The sequence below is a fragment of the Procambarus clarkii genome, chromosome 49 (assembly GCF_040958095.1).
Source record: "Procambarus clarkii isolate CNS0578487 chromosome 49, FALCON_Pclarkii_2.0, whole genome shotgun sequence".
Lineage (NCBI taxonomy): Eukaryota > Metazoa > Arthropoda > Malacostraca > Decapoda > Cambaridae > Procambarus > Procambarus clarkii.
The window spans coordinates 20,922,549-20,944,675 of NC_091198.1; the positions used below are offsets into that span (position 1 = coordinate 20,922,549).

Genomic DNA, 22,127 nt, shown 5'->3' on the forward strand with positions numbered 1-22,127 from the left:
TCTGATGTTTCCCGTATGCTTTTTACTCATGAATATGGCATGAGAATGTTTTAATTGTACTGTATTTATTTGACATCTTCCATGTCTTTCTAGTACGTAATAATTTCATCATTAAATTTTGAAACCTGTCATTTTAGTATTTTCCATATACAGTGTGTGTGTGTGTGTGTGTGTGTGTGTGTGTGTGTGTGTGTGTGTATATATATATATATATATATATATATATATATATATATATATATATATATATATATATATATATATATATATATATGCGGAAAATCCATAGAGAAATATGAAAAAAAACATTTTTTTTTTTCATATTTCTCTGTGGATTTTCCGCATAAAATGATCAGTGTTTTGTGATCGTCAATTGCGCATATATATATATATATATATATATATATATATATATATATATATATATATATATATATATATATATATATATATATATATATATATATATATATATATATATATATATATAATATATATTAGTATTATAAAATATTTCCTTTGCCTCCATTTCAAGGTGTACATTTTTTTGTGCTTTTGGTTGCAGATAGAAAACAAATTTTACTACCTGTATCACTCATCCCTTGAAAGGGGATGTGAGGACAGCATTAAATTTATTACTGTTGAATTTCATATTGTTTTCTGTTGCCTTTTGGAAGACCTTGCCGATATTTGATTGCAATTTTTCTTTCCTTCACTCGTGCCATTTTCATCTTTTGGCATATCTACAAAGGATAAGGTGAAACTGTTGCTTGTATTCATATGCACATCTTCTATAACGACGAGTAAGTATAGTGGTGCAAGAACTGTATCTCGTGGGACCGAGCTTCACGCAGTATTCAAGCTGGAATTTGTTCTGTTTATTGGCACACTTAATCTGATAGCAAACTAAAAATCCACCTCTCTTACCTTATTCACTTGGCTTTCATTTTATGGGCTATTGCTCCTCCATGGTTATAATTTTCAAATGCTTTTGCAAAATCTGCATTTTGGTTTGCTTCAATATTTTTGTCTTAATTGTCCATTGGTTGCAAAAGACAAGATCTTCCTACTCTAATACAGTGTTGACCTGGGATGTATTACTTATTCATTCCATAACTTTCAAGGTGCCTTCTTAGCACCATGTCGAAAGCCTTAAAGATGTGGAATATTAAGACTCGTATGCATTTTTTCAGTGCATTACACCTCCCTTATGTAGTAGGGCAATGAGTAGTTTCTTGAGTCTGAGGAATGTCACTTGTCTCCAGGTTTTTTCTCTATACTCAGTGCCCATGCAAATGGTATTTTGCATTTCTTTATCTGGCCTAGAAGCTGAGAGCATGGACATGTTGCCTTTTTCATTTCAGAGAGTGTGGGGTTTGTTGTAAGGTCCAACAAACAACAACTTAGTTAAAATGCAGTACCATTTCACACAGGATAAAAAACATTACATGACTTTCTGTGTGGGCCATGTTTATGAAAGATTTTCATTGTGCCTATTGCACTGTTTAACCTGTATCCATATTATTATAGTATTTTGCTCATTTCATCATTAAAATGAATACCTATTTTTTAATATATTTTAGTACAGGTGTGTAAATTTTTACTCAAATTTTTCTGTGTTTGGTTTCCCCTTGTTTGGATATTAGTGGCCACTTCAGTATTTATGTAACCTTTTTTCTACTATATAGTCCTCTGTGGTTTATTGCTGTTATACCTTTTTCTTATCTTTCTCAGAGGGGCACACTATGGAGATTTTGTACGATAACCAAACCATACACCAGAAGATGAAGAGACGACGACGTTTCGGTCCGTCCTGGACCATTATCAAGTCTAATATGATAATGGTCCAGGATGGACCAAAACTTTTTCTCTTCATCTTCTGGTGTGTGGTTTGGTCATGATATCTTCAGCCACGTTATTGTGACTTGTCTTCAGATTTTGTATGCTTCTGCATTTAGTGTCTCGATGCACTATGTTGTTGTTTGAAGTTCCCAGCAAATACTGAATAGTTCATTACTTTTCGTTTTTTTATTAGTCGGTGCCCTGTTTCTTTATATTAAATACCCCCTCCCCCTTTCTGTTGCACATGTTTTGGACAGTGTAGGCATTTGTTTTTACCCCCTCATTAAAATTTAACCGAATGTCGTATTTGAGGTTGGGACTTATTTGGTCCTCATTTGTGAATATAAAGTTAAGAATATTTTCCCTCTAGTTTTATCACACTATTAGTTCAATGCATACTTGTCACAAAGTGTTATTGATGTATGCTGCTTCCTGACATTTATTCTAGTATAATACTATTATCTCTTTTATCACCTTCCACCTCAAATTTTAAGGTTGAAGTCTCAAGAGGAAGAGGATAATCATTACCAGGTTTTGTAGGTTTTCAATTTTCAATAGTTTTTTGTAGTTTTTCATCTGCTCAATTAATAGTTTGGACGATGCATCAGGCATTTTATATATGAGGATAATTACTAGGGGTTTTGTTCATTGTGATTTCTAATGACATGCTTGCATGTCACATGTAAGATGAAAATGAAGTGAATCAAAATGTGACACAGAATTACAGAGGTGGTGTTTACTAACATACCTGGCTAAGTACTGAATTGCCCCCCCCCCCTCCCAAAGTTAAATTTGCCAATGTATTGCTCCAACTTTCTTATTTTGTTGGAGCAGAGTACTTATACTTGACTAAAGATGCAGACACTGTTACAGGTGATCTTACGTGTTTACATCCTCAGGCAAGTATAATGTCTTGATAAAATAGAGGGTTGGAAGAACTCAATAGTACTTGATTTTGCCCATGTTAGTGCTTGGTCAAGTATGTTACTAAATCCCTCATAATGTGTGGGCATTAAAATTTTCCTTAGCTTGAAATACAATGAAGAATATCAAACCAGTACTATATTTCTCATTTATTTGTGCTAACTCCTTCACACTTCTTTCAGATTTAGAGTATGTTCAGCTGAGAGAGTGGAGAAGCTTTTGATGTACAGATTTTCCATGTTAAACAAAACCTGGAGACAATACACCCAATAAAATATTATACTGTATATACCTTTTAAAAGTTATAGAATGTCCTAGCCAGGCTACCAATATTGTTGAACATGTGGGTGAGGCTTCACATTAAGGTACATTAGATAATCCAGGAAAAATACATTCTTGTTTATGAAATGTGTGAAACTACCAAATTTAATCTGGTTCACTATGGACATGATTTAAAAATTGTCCTCCAGTAACTTGGATAATCCTTGAGGTTACAATATACTCACACGTACAGCAAATGCAACACTTTGAAATGGACTGGAAAACACTCAAGTGAAAAATAGTAATGACAAGAAATTTCTCTCTGGCCAATTTATAAATCAGCCTGACTGATAGTGTATATTCAACCCTGGCTGATGTATATGAGAAATAATAAAGGATGACTTATCCAGTAGTGGCGAGTTTCAATGTTTAGGTACAATAAAGACACATTTAAGGAACATTTCAAAACACTTAAAACATTGAGACATGGAAAGTAATAAAATATTAATATTCATCTGATAAAAACTGGCATGGCAACAAATACTGCTTAATTTATCTTTGTCTAAAATAAGAAATCATTAGCAACTTGATGTTTAGGCATAAGATTACTCAATCTTTGTCAACTTGCCAAGTAATGAACTTTTTCTAAACTCTTGTATGACTAATGAAGGAACTTCAGACTAAAATGCAAACTAAATATATTTACCTTTAAAGAAGTATCTAACCCCTAAAAGGCCCATTAAGTTATGGTACACTATTTTTCATATATAATAAATAACAAATCATTTAGTATTGGAATTACACTAAAACAAAAACCGGATAGACATGACTGAAGGTATTGTATGATAAAAATTAACTATATTTTCTTAATGTAGAGAAGTAACATTCAAACTAAACATAACCTTTGGCTAGAAACTAAAACTGCATATTCCTAGCTTAATAGTTCTAATATTCATTTTAAAGATTTCTGTACAAAAAAATTTACATGGGGTCATCCTAAAGAAAGTTCATCATACAACAGAACTTAATTAAGAGTTTTGACCAAGCTATATGTATACTTCAAAATAAAATAGAGGAAAATCTGGTTTATTTAATTGCCATAATTTGGCAGAAGACAAAAATATATATGTATATATATATATATATATAAAGAAGAATTTACAAGACCTGATACACACACACATCCTGAGGCATCTTGATAAAGTAGACAGAGTATGATGGAAATAACTTCTTGCTGTTTCTGAAGACCTCTGGTTAGCATTTCACTCAAGAACTATACTGATGCAAGTTCTGTATATACCTACATGGTTCCCCATTATCATATACAGTAGGTTCAAAATTTAGTTAAAATGCAATATCATTTCACAGAGGATAAAAAATATTAAGCAACCCACAAGCACTTATTTTTCATCTTTAAAGACAATTAACCATTTCTTAAGCACTGCATCAACAAACAGTGAATATAGCCTGCAGTACAGTATATAAATCTGTTCTGATTTCAGCAGTTATCTGCAACATAATCCAGTTCCTCCATCCTTTTTTACTGAATTTACACATCCTTTCTTTAACACTGAGGTATTATCCTAAAACTGTACAATTTCAAACTTTTGTATTACTGTACACATGACCAGTATACCATGATAGCCACATTTTACAAAGGCCCACGTCAGCACCGAGATTCACTAGAAATTTGAGGCAGTGAAGGAGCATCTCTGATATCTGCATACACTGCAGGTAGTTTTGGTGGACTGAGATTCTTTGTGGGAGGCAGGGGCACTCCTGTCAGTCTTGCCACCTCCTCTTCTAATTGTCGGTTACGGCCAAACATGGCAACATAGTTGTGGTGCAGTTGTTTCTGGTAACGTATGACTCGTTCTTTTTCCTCTGTCCACCTTAAACGCTCTTCCTCAAACTGTTGTCTTTGCAGATCACTTTCCCTCTTCATTATTTCAACCTCTGACTTTAATTTGTCCATTTGAAGGCCAAGATCTTGGTCATGTGCTCGTGCTTGTGACTGTTGCTGTTGTGCCTGGTCTAGCTGCAAACGGAGGTCACCAGATTCTCGACGCTGCTGTCCCATCAAATCGTGTAGGGAATTAATCTCTGCACGACGTCTTTCAACCTCAGTTTGGTATTGACGAACCTGGGCACGCAAGTGAAGCAGCTCATGTCCTCGTGTTGTTTGGTCACCTTGAGAATCTTTGAGTTGAGTCTTCAACAAAGAAATTTCACCTGTAAAAACAAACTCAGATTAAAACCAACTCGGTTTCATGTTTTTAAGCAAAATGTGGACAAAATGCTTGCAATTTATGCACAAAATAAAAACAATTGAGGAACTAAATGAATTGTCATCATCATTACTACCCCTATTTTTTAACTCGTGAATTGGAAGGCATTAGCCCAGATGAAACTGTTATAAGGAATAATAGGAAAAGATTATAGTTCTGAAAAATACTCCGAACCCTTTGCAATATTATGCATACTTCGAAATTGCAGAACCAGCACACTAATGCAAAATAGCAACATTCCCATGACTTAATGCAGGGTACAACTAGACACTGAAGCATTCCCACAAGTTGCCATTACAAAAATAAAGTCACTCGCTATCCTTTAAGAAGCTGATTAAATTTATTCTTATTCTCTCCCACTTCTCAGGTGCTATTCACTGTTAAGCTCCCAACCTGTCATCCTACAAAGAAAGTCGCTTTTCACTCGTATGCGTTACACAAGGCCAAAAATTGCCATACTAGAAAATGGGAGCGTCTTGCAAAGTTGACATACTGTCCCATTTTCTGTTTGGGTCCTCTGGTAGGTTAGGAGAGGACACTTCAAATTGACCATTTTCTTGATGTTGGGAAACCTCGAGAGGACGGGCTGAACCTCTACTTCATCGCTTATACAAGGTCAGTACTATTTCTGTCCAAGATCATCTTAGTTTTCCTCCTCATACTTTAAATTCAGTTGATACATTCTCATCACCACTGTTGTTATAAATCAAATTGATAATACTAGTACCATTCAAATCAACTCGGCCCTAATATTACAATTTACTAACTTTTTGCACTCCACATTTTTTCATTATATTTTTATTCCTTTTATTGTAATACTGTTCCAAAAATATCTCAACTGTCCATTTTTACTGCTTGATTTTCAATGTCTTGAATTCTCCTGTTCATGCTACACCAACATCTCACATCTGAATGAACATTAAACATTCATGTAATGTTTGTTTAACCAATACAAAAATACAGTATTAAGAAAACTGCATAACATATTATCTTGTTGGCTAGCTGCATCTACTTTATTGAAAACTGATATACAGTACATATAACTTTATCTTGAACTTCAATTTGTTAAATTCAATGAAATCCACAATCAAAATCTGACAACAATAAGTACCTGATTTCTGGCAAAGGCTCCACTCTGTTTCCTCCAGCTGAGTGCGGAGTGAACTCAGTTCTCGTCTCAGCTGCTCCACCTGGCTCTGCTGACCGTCTCGTTCACGACGGGCCTCCTCCAGTTCAGCCATCAGCTTTCGCCGCTCCTGCTGCAGCTGTTGGGCGAGAGTGCTTTAGCCTAAGAAAAATGTTGACCTAATTTGCCTTTCATATTTTCTCTAGAGACAAAATAGAAAGAAAATTAGAAATATTAACTGGATAAAAACAAAAGGACAATAACCAAGAATGAGAGATCATGCTGCAATTGAGATAATAATCAAGATGATGGTAATTATCATCCCCTAAGCTGAAAATACTTGAAGTAATTAATGGTGATCAATTCTTTATTTTATTATTAAAAAGCTAAAGTAAGCAACACTGCTGTTAACCAAATCTACATTAGGGTAACAGAGCTTAAAGAAAAAAAACTAGCAAGTTTCAGTAACCATTGTACTGTACTGTATCTTCATTTTACAGGACTTGTCCTACATGGGATGCAAGTTACATATGCAACCATGCAATAGCATCCACTTTGTCTTCTAGAAACTGTGAATAAAAGTAATACAGGTTTTACAAAATTCTAGGTACAGTCTCATGCCATTTGGTCAAAAATTAAATCATTGATAATTTGAAAGTCACTAATGATGAGGTGTATATCTTGGCTCTCGTTCCACTGTGTTTAGAGGTACAGTAGTGCTCATGACTGGCAGATTCATTCTTGGTTATCTTGAGATGATTTCGGGGCTTAGTGTCCCCGCGGCCCGGTCCTCGATCAGGCCTCCCCCCCCCTCAGGAAGCAGCCTGTGACAGCTGACTAACTCCCAGATACCTATTTACTGCTTGGTAACAGGTAACAGCTTGGTAACAATATACCCTGTATTATGTTTCAGATATTAATTTTTGCCATACCTGAGTACCTGGAATTTATCACTGTTAAACATCATGTTATTTTCTACTGCCCAATCGAAAACTTTGTTGATATCTGCTTGTAATTTTTCCATGTCTTCAGCAAAGGTATTTTCATGCTGAGTTTTGTGTCATCTGCAAAGGATGACACGAAGCTGTGACTTGTATTTTTATCTATATCTGATATGAGAATAAGGAACAGCAGTGGTGCAAGGACTGTACCTTGAGGTACAGAGCTTTTAACTGCGCTTGGACTTGATTTGATTTGATTGACTGTTACTCTTTGTGTTCTGTTCGACAGAACAGAACACAAAAGGATGATACGAAGCTGTGATTAGTATTTTTGTCTATATCCGAGATAAGAATGAAAAATAGCAGTGGTGTAAGGACTGTGCCCTGGGGTACAGAGCTTTTCACTGCACTTGGGCTTGATCTTACTTGATTGACTGTCACACTGTATTGTTTGACAGAAAGTTGAAAATACAATGCCCCACTTTACCCATTATTCCTAATGATCTAATTTTATGGGCTATCACTCCATGGTCACATTTGTCGAATGCCTTTGCAAAGTCTGTGTATACAACATCTGCATTTTGCTTTTCTTCTAAGGCTTCTGTGATTTTATCGTAGTGGTTGAGTGTTTTTCCATAAAACTGGAAATTTTATTCCTCATCACTTTTTCAAAAACTTTTATTATGCGTGATGTTAGTGCAACTGGTATATAATTTGTTGCCAAAGCTTTACGACCTCCCTTGTACAAGCTGCCCAGCTTGATAATGGTCCGAGACGGACCGAAATGTCATTTATTAATTTTTTGGTGTGTGGTTTGATCATTACAGTATATGGACATCTTGAGGTCATCTTGAGATGATTTCGGGGCTTTTTAGTGTCTCCGTGGCCCGGTCCTCAACCAGGCCTCCACCCCCCAGGAAGCAGCCTGTGACAGCTGACTAACACCCAGGTACCTATTTTACTGCTAGGTAACAGGGGCATAGGGTGAAAGAAACTGCCAATTGTTTCTCGCCGGCGCCTGGGATCGAACCCAGGACCACAGGATCACAAGTCCAGCGTGCTGTCCGCTCGGCCGACCGACTCCCCAATCACGTGACTCGTCGCCTGCATATCAACATTTATCATGTTAGTAAAAAAAAAGAAAGTTCAACAAAATTTGAATAACACGTCAACTCCAAGAGTCCACATTGCAATGCCCAGTTCTAAACAGATGCTTCCTTTCCTGGGCAACTGCAGGATGATGTCATTACTGGGATTCTCAGGGTTATCACTGGGAAAGTAACAGGACCCCCACACGTGCTGGTAAAGTAACAGGACCCACACATGATCGTAAAGTAACAGGGGCCCCCACATGATCGTAAAGTAACAGGGGCCCCCACATGATTGTAAAGTAATAGGGCCCACACATGTGCTGGTAAAGTATCAGGACCCCCACACGTGCTGGTAAAGTAACAGCTCCTACAGGAGGTCAGGGATTCAACCTTCTTCAACTCCCGCCACACTCAACCAAGAGTTGAATAACACTTAGTTTTTAAATAATAGTGATCATGTTTTTTCAAAATATTGATTTTTTAAAATGTTCATATTTCTCATTATTTTTAACCTTACCTCAAGCTCCCATGGCACAGCAGAGGACCCTTCACGGGCCACTGGTTGAAACACGCTGTGTAAGGTTCCCACAGTGTATGGGGACGTTAGAAAGAACATTTTCAATCTCAAGAGTAGTTAGTAAATGGAATGCATTGGGCAGTGATGTGGTGGAGGCTGACTCCATACACAGTTTCAAATGTAGATATGACAGAGCCCAGTAGGCTCAGGAACCTGTACACCTGTTTATTGACGGTTGAGAGGCGGGACCAAAGAGGCAAAGCTCAACCCCCATAAGCACAACTACGTTTTTCTAAATCAAGCTTTCTTCTGTGTAAGCTTTAAGTTGAAGTTGAGAGGTAGTCTTAGGTTGTGCCTTCGGGTAAACTAAAACCATGAAACTGGTTCTAAATGTTCACTAGAATGATGAAGGGAAGGCAATAAGAATGCTGGCTGAGGTGGGAAGCTTTCTGTTTCTTGTGTCCAAAACGAACATCATTCTGTAGATCAGTTTACACAATGTGGCAAATGTGTATCAACTATAAAGAAATAGTTTTGGTTAATTATAAATGGCAATGTGAAGGATTTGAACTGCCCATATATATATATCCTCCCGTAAGGCTGTGGCCAGCACTTCCTGTAGGCTCGTAACCCAACACCATCCACCATGACCCGCTGGGACTCATCTTCCCACCAGTGACCTCTACCAGTGACCCCCTCCCTTCTGCCTATGACCCCTCCCCTACCAGTGATCCCTCCCCCTACTAGTGACCCCTCCCCCCTACCAGTGAGTGACGAGAGGTGGACTTTGTCCCCTTCCCTCCAAACCAACCACAACTGCACTAGCAGTGTGTCCACCCCCCCCCCCCCTCACCCCAACCATGACCACGATACAGTGCTAACACCGACCCTGAAGGTAGTAAATGTGAGGTGCTTGTAAGGTTACCAGCGGTGCTCGGTGGTGAGGGGCGGTGTGCAGGATAAACATGTCACTTGTGGCACTACAGGTCCTCTCGTGTGTACCCTGCATCATTTACAGACTACGGGGGGTCGGCCTGGCACCCATTGTTGATGCATGTATCAATATACAGTTTTCAGCAAGGTGGACAGTCCGCCCGCTATCATAACTCACTGTATTTCCCCATTTCTAAATTTTCCCTTCACCTGTGCCTCTCCAACCTCTTTAATCCCCTTTGTAATTTTGTAACTAGCTCATCAAGACTGAAACTTGCTTAGCTAAATGAATTTTAGGGTTCAGTCCCCGAGCCCATTATGTGAGACTGTAACCCTTTCCACTACCGTCCACAGGATGATCGATTGACTGATAAAGATCAAGCCACCCAAGAGGTGGCACGGGCATGAATGGCCCATAAGTGGTGGCTCCATAGAGCCAGTACCAGTAGCTGATACTCCAGATCTGGGGATGGGGGGGGGGTCTTCGTGCCACAGGATGGGTATGGGGTGCATAATAAAGGAACTAGACTAACCCTGCCCAGCTGGTTCTTACCAAGTGACCTGTGTACTCACCTAGTTGTGCTTACGGGAGTTGAGCTTCAGCTCTTGGGTCCCGCGGTGAGGTAAGTGGTGGGTGCCTCTGTTTTTTTGTTTTTTTTGCAGGGATATTCCTGCGCGGGCCCTAAGCCTCTGGCTGGCCCACTAAGTGTTGCTTGTTTCTGTTTTACTTGGGCGGAGTATGAGCACTCCTGTAAGAGAACGGGTCCCTGCACACCTATAAGAGGACGGGTCCCTGCACACGTGTAAGGCTGCTCCTCGAGGGACAGGATGCCAGCGAAGACTCACCTGATAGGTCTGTGTGGTGAGAGACTGCTCCACCTTGAGGGCCTTCTGCTGGGCTCCCTTCAAACGGGAGTCGTACAAGTCCCTAATCTTCTTCAGCTCCCGCTCCCACGTCTTCTCCTTCTCTTCGTATACCTGAAGCGATCACACACACCTGTTAGTCTCCACCTGGCCAATTAACTAACCCAATTCTCACATATATGTAATCTGACCTAACTCGACTAACTCAATTATTTACGGGGTAATTAGTGGGTTTGTTTACAAAAATGATCATCTCCCCAGATATTAATGGCAAAGTGATTTGTGGAGATATTTTAAAGGCTTCCCTGAGAATAGCTTTTAGGTCCCTCCCGCTTTATCTATGTCCTACCTTGAATATCACCTGCTCGTTCTGCTCCATTGTCTCTCGTAGGGTGTTGATCTCCGAGTCCTTCTCCTTCAGCATGGCCTCCAGCTCCGCCACTCCGGAGTCTGAGGGCGAGGGCGTCTGGTGGTGCTCGTCCAGCGTCAGTTCGCTGATAGACCCGGCCACTGACCCGCATATCGTGCGGTCCAGACCCAAGTTGGAGCCCGTGACGGACATTGATCTGTCCAACCCGAGATTTGAACCGCTGACCGAACCCGATCTGTCTAGATTGGACCCGGTCACTGAGGCGGATCTGTCCAAGCCGATGTTTGAACCGGAGCGGTCAAGTCCCTGGACAGATCCGCAGTGTTGAGCGTTGCTGATGCGAGTAAGGTTGGTGACGGAGCCGCCCATCCGCTGCTGGAGACCGTTGGTCACAGGCTGGTGATGGTGGTGGTGGTGGTGATGGTGGTGACCGTACGAGTGGCCAGAGTCACTCGATAAATTTTTGAGGCTGTCGTAGCGAGGGAGGTCACTGTTTGAGTACCCGTTGACGCGTGTGTACATGGCTCCGTTGTCGTACGTGCTAGTTAGTCTGTTATCGTAAGAGTTATCGTAATTGCTGGAGAGTCTGTTATCTTGAGGGAGCCGATGGTGAGGGAGACCGTCCTCGATGTTGCTGCAGGTTGACTGGTGGGATGGTGGTCGAGGCGGGGGTGGTGGGTAGGAGGGCGGACTCTTGTTGCTGCTGCTGTTGCTGTTGCTGCTGTTGTGGTTGTTCTTGTTGTTCATGGAGGTGTTTTTGCTATTGTGAAGCTTAGTCAGGCTGTTGTATTTGTTGTTGTTGTCGTTGTTGTGATGGTCGTAGTAGCCTCTTGCTGACACGGGAGTTGCCAGCACTCGCCGGTCCAGAGAGTAGCTGTTGTGGCTCATTGTCTTCAGGTCCCCCATGCCTGTGTTGGAGAGAGATAAGTTAACACAACTATACCAGTGTTGAAGAGATAAGTTACTATTAACTTAACCATACCTGTATTGGAGAGAGATAAGTTACTACTAACTCAACCATACCTGTGTTGGAGAGATATAAGTTACTACTAACTCAACCATACCAGTGTTGGAGATAAGTTGCTACTAACTCAACCATACCTGTGTTGGAGAGAGATAAGTTACTATTAACTCAACCATACCTGTGTTGGAGAGAGATAAGTTACTACTAACTCAACCATACCAGTGTTGGAGAGAAATAAGTTACTACTAACTCAACCATACCTGTGTTGGAGAGAGATAAGTTAACTCAACCATATCAGTGTTGGAGAGAGATAAGTTACCACAACTCAACCATACCAGTGTTGGAGATAAGTTAACACAACTCAATCATACCAGTGTTGGAGAGAGATAAGTTACTACTAACTCAACCATACCAGTGTTGGAGAGAAATAAGTTACTACTAACTCAACCATACCTGTGTTGGAGAGAGATAAGTTACTAACTCAACCATACCAGTGTTGGAGAGAGATAAGTTAACACAACTCAACCATACCAGTGTTGGAGAGAGATAAGTTAACACAACCATACCAGTGTTGGAGAGAGAGAAGTTACTACTAACTAACCATCTCGGTGCATCTGACCATCAACTAAGCAGACTGTGTCTGTATTTTTCTCAAAATTTGGACATAAACTTTAAATTCATATATTACCCCAAATTATTTGTTAATGTCAAGATTAAGAAAAAAAACATAAGGAGTAAGATACACTACAATTGGCCTACTCGTCAATTCTTGGCATTTCTTATTTAATAATTTCAAAGTGTTATATATTCATACCTGGAGCGGCTTGGCACTTTCTCCTAACACATTACCTAGTAATTGGATGGGGTTCTGGGAATTTTTCTACTCCCCAGCGACTTGTGATAACTTGGTCTAACAGGCTGTTGCTTGGAACGGCCCGCAGGCCCACATACCCACTACAGCCTGGTTGGTCCGGCACTTCTTGCAAGAACCTGTCTAAGTGCCTCTTGAATACATCCACCTTTGTACCAGCAATATTTCTAATGCTTGCTGGGAGGGTGTTGAACAGCTGTGGACCTCTGGTGTTCAGTGTTCTCTGGTTGTGTCTATGGCACCTCTACTCCTCACTGGTTCTATTCTGCATTTCCTTCCGCACCTTTGGCTCCAGAATGTTGTTATTCTACTGTACAACTCAGGGACCTGGCCCTCCAGTATCTTCCTTGTATGTGTTATTGATACCTTTCTCGTCTCCTTTCCAGAGAGAACATTTTGAGAGCTCTGAGACGGTTCCAGTGGCCTTGCAAAGTCCGTGTATTCCACTTGCAATTTGTGTGTCTTCTAACGCTTCTGTGATGTTGTCATTCTGGTTGAGTAACTGTGAAAGGCATGACCTTCCCGCTCTAAAACCGCGTTGACCTGGGTTGTGGAGGTCATTGTTCTCCATAAAACTTTGGACTCCTGATCACCCAAGAGTGATCACACAGAAGTCTTGTGTGTGATGGTAGTGCCCCCTGGCCTAACACTTTCACCCAGTGCCTGGCTCCCTGGGTTATGTAGTGGGGCACCTCTGGTGACTTAAGTAATGCTGACATCTCCCCCAGTGTCCAAACCCACTCACCACTCTCCCCGCTCCTGGTTAACTATACGACTGGTGTACCCTAATAGTATTTAATTTTTCCAAGGAGTGCCGGACCAACCGGGCTGTGGTGGGTATGTGGGGCCTGCGGGCCGCTCCAAGCAACAGCCTGGTGGACCAAACTCTCACAAGTCGAGCCTGGCCTCAGGCCGGGCTTGGGGAGTAGAAGAACTCCCAGAACCCCATCAAGCAGGTTAATACTTACTACCATAGTGGTGCATGCCGCCCCTGGCCAGCGTGGGCGTGGAGGTGTAGCGTGGGTCTGGGCGTGAGGGCGGCGTGGTTCCCGTGGGCGTGCTCACCATCACGCCCACCGTTGACGCCCCGAGGTTGACCCCACATCCAGACTGGGGGGAGACGCCCCCGTGCACCCCCGTCGACGCCACAGGCTTGAAGGCGATGGGCCGGATCACCACCTTGCCCTGTCACACACACACACAACAATATTAGCAACACTAACAATATTTCTCAATACATTTGACAGCTTCATTTTCTTTATAAAATGTGACTTTCAATACTGTCTGTAAAAATATATATATTTAATGACTCAAATATTGCTGGGAAGATAAGATCTTGCTGGAAAGTAAGATCTTGCTGGAAAGTAAGATCTTGCTGGAAAGTAAAACTAATAAGGAAGGTAAGGAAGGTAATGCCTCGTGGAGGTATCGAACTGATAATAGGAGGTACGACCTCAAATCAAATTCTTATTCAGGTAAAAGTAGACATACATACATGATGAATTACAAACATAATGTCACATGTCTAGCAAGAGCCAGTACAAACAATGCCTTACGGCCGCTAATACGCCCAGCGTTTCGGGCAATAACCTGCGGCCCTAACGTCTGGCCCTGCGGTCCCACGCCGGCACCCACCCCTCGGACGCTCGCGAAAATGTGACTCTTGATTCTATTTGTTATCTGATGGGACTGTGCTTCGCTGCCATGCTCGTGTGCACCATGACGACTTAAGCATGCGGTATGTAAGCTGGCGAGAGCTTGCGTATGCGCAGCGTGGCGTATGGGGGTGTGTGAGCGTGTTCCCATTGGCTGCCACTGTAGCGCACATCAACACACACACACCTACACGGGGTCATATCTACCCACTTGGTAGGGATCAGGTTGGCGCGGACATCACCGCCGCCACTCGACACACATACAGACTCCACTCTCAGTGTGGCGCTCAGGGCGTGGGAATGGGTGTGGGTCATGGGGGATGGGTCTAGACACTCTAGGCGTCTAGGGTGCGTCACGAGGAATGGGTATGAGGCGTGGGTTTGGGAATGGGTATGAGGCGTGGGTTTGGGAATGGGTATGGGGGCGTGGGTCTGGGAATGGGTGTAAAGCGTGGGTGTGCACGAGTAGCCCAACACCGGCCTCCCTCCTCACACCACCACCAACACCCCCCCCCCACACCACCATTCAGGTCAATAATGGTGGTGTGATGGTGACCACCAGACGTCGTGGACGTCTGGTCCTGGTGGTGATGGTGGTGGTCCTGGTGTGGTGGTGGTGGTGGTGGTGGTGGTGGTGGTGGTGATGGTGGTGGCCTGTGTACTGACCTGACAATGGTCCAGGAAAATGATTTTAAACAAAGAAATTAAAGAAACACGCAGAAGCTGAAGCAATCATACTACACTGAAGAAATTAAGTCGGAACACAACGCCACAGAAGGTAAAAGAAAAATCTAAAAAATATTTCTTCACATGTACGAAACTTCCACCAGCACTGGACTGATACTTACAAGTGAAGGTTCGTACACAGAGCACAAGCAAATTAGTGAAACACTAAAAGATCACTATGAAGGTATGTTTAAGACCTCCGATAAACAACGAGAAAGGTGAAGACCCTAAGTCTGATCCCTCACTAAGATAAGTGAGGGATCAGACCCCTGACTGAACACTACTCATCAGTAGATCAGTCACATTAACATCACACACACACAATAACAGCTCTTGAATGAGTGATCACAAGTCAGGTCTCCAGTGTCATGGAGAACAGTGACCTTCACAGCCCAGGACAACATGAATTTGGAGCGGGAAGGTCATGTCTTTTGCACTTAACCAATATGACAACATCACTAAAAGGACTTTAGACCTCCTGGCCTATTGTACCACCAACTGTGTAACTATTTCATTGACTCGGTGTTCTGGACGACATCCTAACAATTTACCCAAAATTTGCTTGTCCATTTTAAAGAATGAAGAACAATTTTTATTTATATTCTAAGCTGTATCACTTATGAACCCATCCCAGCCCTTGTGTGGCAGTGCACAATAGAAAGTTGTTTTCACATATCCACACATTAAAACATTGATTGTAACCATGATATATATGTGCTTCAGCCTACAGTTTAGACCTGGTTGATACCTGGTTGATGGGGTTCTGGGAGTTCTTCTACTCCCCAAGCCCGGCCCGAGGCCAGGCTCGACTTGTGAGAGTTTGGTCCACCAGGCTGTTGCTTGGAGCGGCCCGCAGGGCCACGTACCCACCACAGCCCGGTTGATCCGGAACTTCTCTTAGAAAACCGTCCAGTTTTCTCTTGAAGATGTCCACGGTTGTTCCGGCAATACTTCTTATGCTCGCTGGGAGGACGTTGAACAACCGCGGACCCCTGATGTTTATACAGTGCTCTCTGATTGTGCCTATGGCACCTCTGCTCTTCACTGGTTCAATCTTGCATTTTCTTCCATATCGTTCACTCCAGTATGTTGTTATTTTACTGTGTAGATTTGGGACCTGACCCTCCAGTATTTTCCATGTGTATATTATTTGGTATCTCTCTCGTCTCCTTTCTAGAGAGTACATTTGGAGAGCTTTGAGACGATCCCAATAATTTAGGTGTTTTATCTCGTCTATGCGTGCCGTATATGTTCTCTGTATTCCCTATTGTCTTATGTATGACCCTTTGTCCTGCGTGACAGTGAATACTAGCATTATCCTCAATTTAATAAGACTATCAAAATCCTCAGATTAGGCAAAATTGTAATTAATTTTGTCAATAAAGATGTTAATAATAATAAATCACTAATGCAGTGGAAGAACAATACAATATAGACAGTGTAATACACTGTCTTTGCAAAAGCATTTGATAAGTGTGATCATGGAGTGATAGCACATAAAATGAGATAATAGGAAAAACGGGTAAAGTAGGGCAATAGATATTCAACTTCCTGTCAAACAGCCTCCAAAGGGTAACAGCCAATCAAACAAAATAAAGTCCCAGCAGAGTAAAAGTTCTGTAGAGCAGAGCACAGTCCTTACACCTCTGCTGTGTCGCATTCTCCATCAGATATGAACAACAATACTAATCACAGCTTTGTGTCATATTTTGCTGACGACACAAAGAGCATCAGGAACATGACTTACATGGGAGATGCTGAACAACTGTAGACTGATATTGATGAAGACTGATTAGGCAGCGGAAAATATCATGATGCTCAACAGTGATCAATTCCAGTTACCGAGTTACGGAAAAATGAAGAGCTTAAACGAAATACATTGTGCCATAGGCACAATCAGAGAACACTGTATAAACATCAGAGGTCCGCGGTTGTTCAACATCCTCCCAGCGAGCATAAGAAATATTGCAGGAACAACCGTGGACATCTTCAAGATGAAACTAGATTGTTTTCTAAAAGAAGTTCCGGACCAACCGGGCTGTGGTGGGTATGTGGGCCTGCGGGCCGCTCCAAGCAACAGCCTGGTGGACCAAACTCTCACAAGTCAAGCCTGGCCTCGGGCCGGGCTTGGGGAGTAGAAGAACTCCCAGAACCCCATCAACCAGGTAAGCTCCAGATCAGGAGTAGATGAATAAGATGTCGTAAACAATTAGATACACAGGTTTAAATATATAAGAACGAGTGAAGAATGACTGCAGGCGAAACCGATTGTACACAGTCCACCCCCCACCCTCCCCCTCCCCACATATCCCAGCTCCCCGTCCTCATATCCCAGCACCCCGTCCTCATATCCCAGCTCCCCATCCTAATATCCCAGCTCCCCATCCTAATATCCCAGCTCCCCATCCTAATATCCCAGCTCCTTGTCCTCATATCCCAGCTCCTCGTCCTCATATTCTCCGCAAGAGCCTTGCAGTCATGCAAGCTTGGCGCAGCCTCTGGTCCAAGGATCAGGCACCAGTATGCCACACGCAATCTTAAAATACAACAAAAATATACAAGTCTAGACGTGTCAAGGGTCTCCAGCTCCTCCCTGTGTTGCACCATATTTCTCCATCAGAAATGTTGCTTAAGCTTCAGGGGCTCAACCAACCAACTCTGCACCTCCAGTCTGGTCTGAGACAATGTTACGTGTCAGTCACTCGCTTCTCTCAAGTTATACAGCGTTACGGCACGTTATGATAACCAAATGCAACGCGTTATACAAATTTCGCTGTTCGCAAACATCTCACGTTTTCTATGCCGGGGTTGGTTAAGTTAGGTGGGTGGCTTGGGTGCATACGTTTCCGGTGAGGTTAGCAAATCGAGAGAACGGGCTGAATGAGCAGCCTCGTCTACACCCAAGGCTTGGGTGTAGCTCAAGGCTGTGGATTGTTGTTGTTATAGATTCAGCTACTCGGAACAAGTTCCAAGCAGCACGGGCTATGGCGAGCCCGTTACTTACCTGGCACAGGAGCGGGGCAAGTAGCACGGGCTACTATGGTTAGCCTCGAAAAAGGGGTTGTGGATGTACACCATCAATATATATACAGCCAGCCTCCACCACACATGTCCGACCTACACCTCACACTGCACTACAGTAACCCCGTCTACACCCACCCACTCCTACTCTACACAGGTAAGGGCTCTACCTGGGTTTACAATATCAGTTGGTGACGTTGGGTGTGGGCGGGAGCCTCTCTCTGTCCCAGTTTCCCAGTCCCCCCCCCACACACCTCCCAGTTTCCCCACATCGCTCCAGTTCCCCCCTAATTGCCCCAGGTCTGCCCTACCCCCCCTCCCCTCCCACACTCCACCAAGGGTTCAGGGAGTACACAGCTTGCCTGAGCTACAGTGGAATTCTACTAGAGAATCACGAGGCGAATTATTATGACGAGACATAATAATTAACACGTGGAAAGTATTAGAGGGGCTGGTCCCAAACCTGAACACAGAAATAACATCACACGAGACCAGGAGGCATGGCAGGAAGTGCAGAATACCCCCGTTGAAGAGCAGAGGTGCAACAGGTACTCTGAGAGAGAACTCTAACATCAGAGGCCCGAGACTGTTCAACACGCTTCCACTACACATAAGGGACATAACTGGCCGACCCCTCACAGTGTTCAAGAGAGAACTATCAACATCAGAGGCCCGAGACTGTTCAACACGCTTCCACTACACATAAGGGACATAACTGGCCGACCCCTCACAGTGTTCAAGAGAGAACTATCAACATCAGAGGCCCGAGACTGTTCAACACGCTTCCACTACACATAAGGGGCATAACTGGCCGACCCCTCACAGTGTTCAAGAGAGAACTATCAACATCAGAGGCCCGAGACTGTTCAACACGCTTCCACTACACATAAGAGACATAACTGGCCGGCCCCTCACAGTGTTCAAGAGAGAACTTGACAAACACCTCCAAAGGATACCTGATCAACCAGGCTGTGACTCATACGTCAGGCTGCGAGCAGCCGCGTCCAACAGCCTGGTTGACCAGTCCAGCAACCAGGCCTGGTCGACGACCGGACCGCGGGGACGCTAAGCCCCGGAATCATCTCAAGGTAACCGCAATATTGTTTTCTGTGCATCTGCCTCGACGGGTTAGGTGGGTTGCACGGGCTCACACGTGTCAGGTTAGGTAGAGCAGCTGCGTGTCTTACGGGGTGGGAGAGCCGGCCGGATCTCTGCCCTTTATTGTCAGTTGGGGCCAGAATTTGCGTGGGATATGGGGAGTGTGGGTAGTGGAGCCTAGTGGAGTCTAGTGGAGTCTAGTGGAGCCTAGTGGAGCCTAGCTGAGCCTAGCGGAGCCTAGCGAAGCCTAGTGGAGTCTAACGAAGCCTAGCGGAGCCTAGCGGAGTCTAGCGAAGCCTAGCGGAGCCTAGAGGAGCCTAGTGGAGTCTAACGAAGCCTAGCGGAGCCTAGCGGAGTCTAGCGAAGCCTAGCGGAGCCTAGCGGAGCCTAGAGGAGCCTAGAGGAGCCTAGCGGAGTCTAGCTGAGCCTAGGGGTCATGACGGGGGCGTGGCGGGAGCCTGGCGTCAGAATGGCGCTACCCGGCCCACGCTCCGTCACTGATGTCACTGGTGACAGGAACTGTTGTGTGGTGACTGTTGATCACGCCCACACCACCTACACCCACACTACACCCACGCCCACACCACTTACACCCACGCCCACACCCACACCACCTACACCCACACTACACCCACACCATCTACACCCACACTACACCCACGCCCACACCACTTACACCCACGCCCACACTACACCCACACCACCTACCACCTACACCCACGCCCACACTACACCCACACCACCTACCACCTACACCCACGCCCACACTACACCCACACCACCCACACTACACCCACGCCCACACAACACCAGAGACACAACACAAACTTGGACAGAAGTGTTTCGAGAATGGGAACTATCAGGATAAAGCGCCAAGCCATCACGATTATATAATACTGGAAAGGGGTCAGGATAAGGATTTGGGGTGGGACGGGGGGAAAGGAATGGTGGCCAACCACTTGTGGACGGTTTATGTAGGACAGACGTAAATCTGCGTATTTATGTCTGTAGGTTAGATTAGCATTTTAAAAGCACTACAATCACCTCCTGTGGTTGATTGTTCAATAAATCCCTGAACTATATGTTTAACACATCTCTCACCCTGTCCATGGAGGACAGAAGAAAATGTATATATGCTATCTTGAGGTTATCTTGAGATGATTTCGGGGCTTTAGTGTCCCTGCGGCCCGGTCCTCGACCAGGCCTCCACCCCCAGGAAGCAGCCCGTGACAGCTGACTAACACCCAGGTACCTATTTTACTGCTAGGTAACAGGGGGCATAGGGTGAAAAAAACTCTGCCCATTGTGTCTCTCCGGCGCCCGGGATCGAACCCTGGACCACAGGATCACAAGTCCAGTGTGCTGTCTGCTCAGCCGACCGGCTCCCGCATGCTGGTTAGCATTGTAAATGTCTGGCCACGTCTGTGGTAGAAAAAACTTGGGACGATCGGGGATTGAAGCTAAGGGTTCAGCTTCTAAGGTTCCTCAATGTCAAGAAAACGGTCAATGTAAAGTGCCCTTATCCTAACCTACCAGAGGACCCAAAACAGAAAACGGAACAGTACGTCACTTTCGCCAGCCGCTTTCATTTTCTAGTGCGACAATTTTTGGCCTTATGTAACGCATACGTGCGAAAAGCGACGTTCTATGTAGTAGGACGGGTTGACTGGCGCTCCCACAGACTGGCTGACCAGTGCGTAGCGCCGGCGCGGAACCCCGCCTGAAGAAAGTTCCAAAGTTCCGGTCCAAAGTTCCGCAGTTCACAACAGTTTTAAGTGTAAATGTAAGAGAAAAATGGCAAGTCATTATATTAAACTACTAATATTTGTTTATATTTTAAACGAATATTATCATTATATTATAATAATATAATATTCATTATATTAAACTACTACTGTACATGTGGGTGTGGGATAACACTATTTTTAGACCTCACAATCCCCCTCACACCCACACCACCCATACCCACACAACCTCCACACCCACCCAACCCCCATACCCACACCACCCCCCACACCCACACAACCCCCCACACCCACACAACCCTCCCACACCCACACCACCCCCCCACACCCACACCACCCCCACACCCACACAACCCCCCACACCCACACCACCCCCCCGTTATGACCACCCATACACCAGTATTATCATATTATGGCTGGTGTATGATGCGGTCAAAGTGTATAGTAAAATAGTTGATTAGCCAAATATTACCATTACTCTTGTCTCAGTAATGGCTTACAGGTAATACACTAGTTCATAACAGCAGCTTAAGGTGGGGTTTCATACAAGTACCATTACTAAGTATTTAAGTGTCATATAGGACATGATAGAAGTATTATCATATAGTGTATATAGTATTATGGAGATTTATATATTTGAGGTATGACAAGCGGATATACTGTGATCTAAGTCACCGTCTCCAGCCAGTGTTGCCAGGTGTGTATAGAAATGACTTCTTTGTGTGGTTTAGTATATATCGTCATATATTCTTGTATATCTTGAGTTTTGATATGTATTCTCCCGTGGAGAAGGTTGTATATTGTATATGCTTAGGTATTGTATATGAATTAGAAGTAATATTTGGGTTTTGAGCTTGTGTTATGTGAAGGGGGCAAGTTGGGAGTGACTC

The 22,127-nt window shown here is 43.4% G+C and overlaps 1 protein-coding gene across 4 annotated transcripts in view; it reads right to left on the reverse strand.

The window, feature by feature from the left end:
- Positions 1 to 2,903: 2,903 nt before the first annotated feature.
- Positions 2,904 to 22,127, reverse strand: part of LOC123763141 (leucine zipper putative tumor suppressor 3) — a 281,718-nt gene continuing 262,494 nt past the window's right edge. For 3 of the 4 annotated variants that reach the window (XM_069303131.1, XM_045750093.2, XM_045750096.2), the window contains 5 exons: positions 13,961 to 14,177; positions 11,137 to 12,065; positions 10,770 to 10,901; positions 6,427 to 6,580; positions 2,904 to 5,259 (listed from right to left, as the gene is read on the reverse strand). In XM_069303131.1, the coding sequence (XP_069159232.1) occupies positions 4,694 to 5,259; positions 6,427 to 6,580; positions 10,770 to 10,901; positions 11,137 to 12,065; positions 13,961 to 14,177 (1,998 nt within the window). In that variant the 3' untranslated portion in view covers positions 2,904 to 4,693. The remainder of the gene's footprint in view (positions 5,260 to 6,426; positions 6,581 to 10,769; positions 10,902 to 11,136; positions 12,066 to 13,960; positions 14,178 to 22,127) is intronic. The other variant, XM_045750095.2, reaches the window with a different exon arrangement.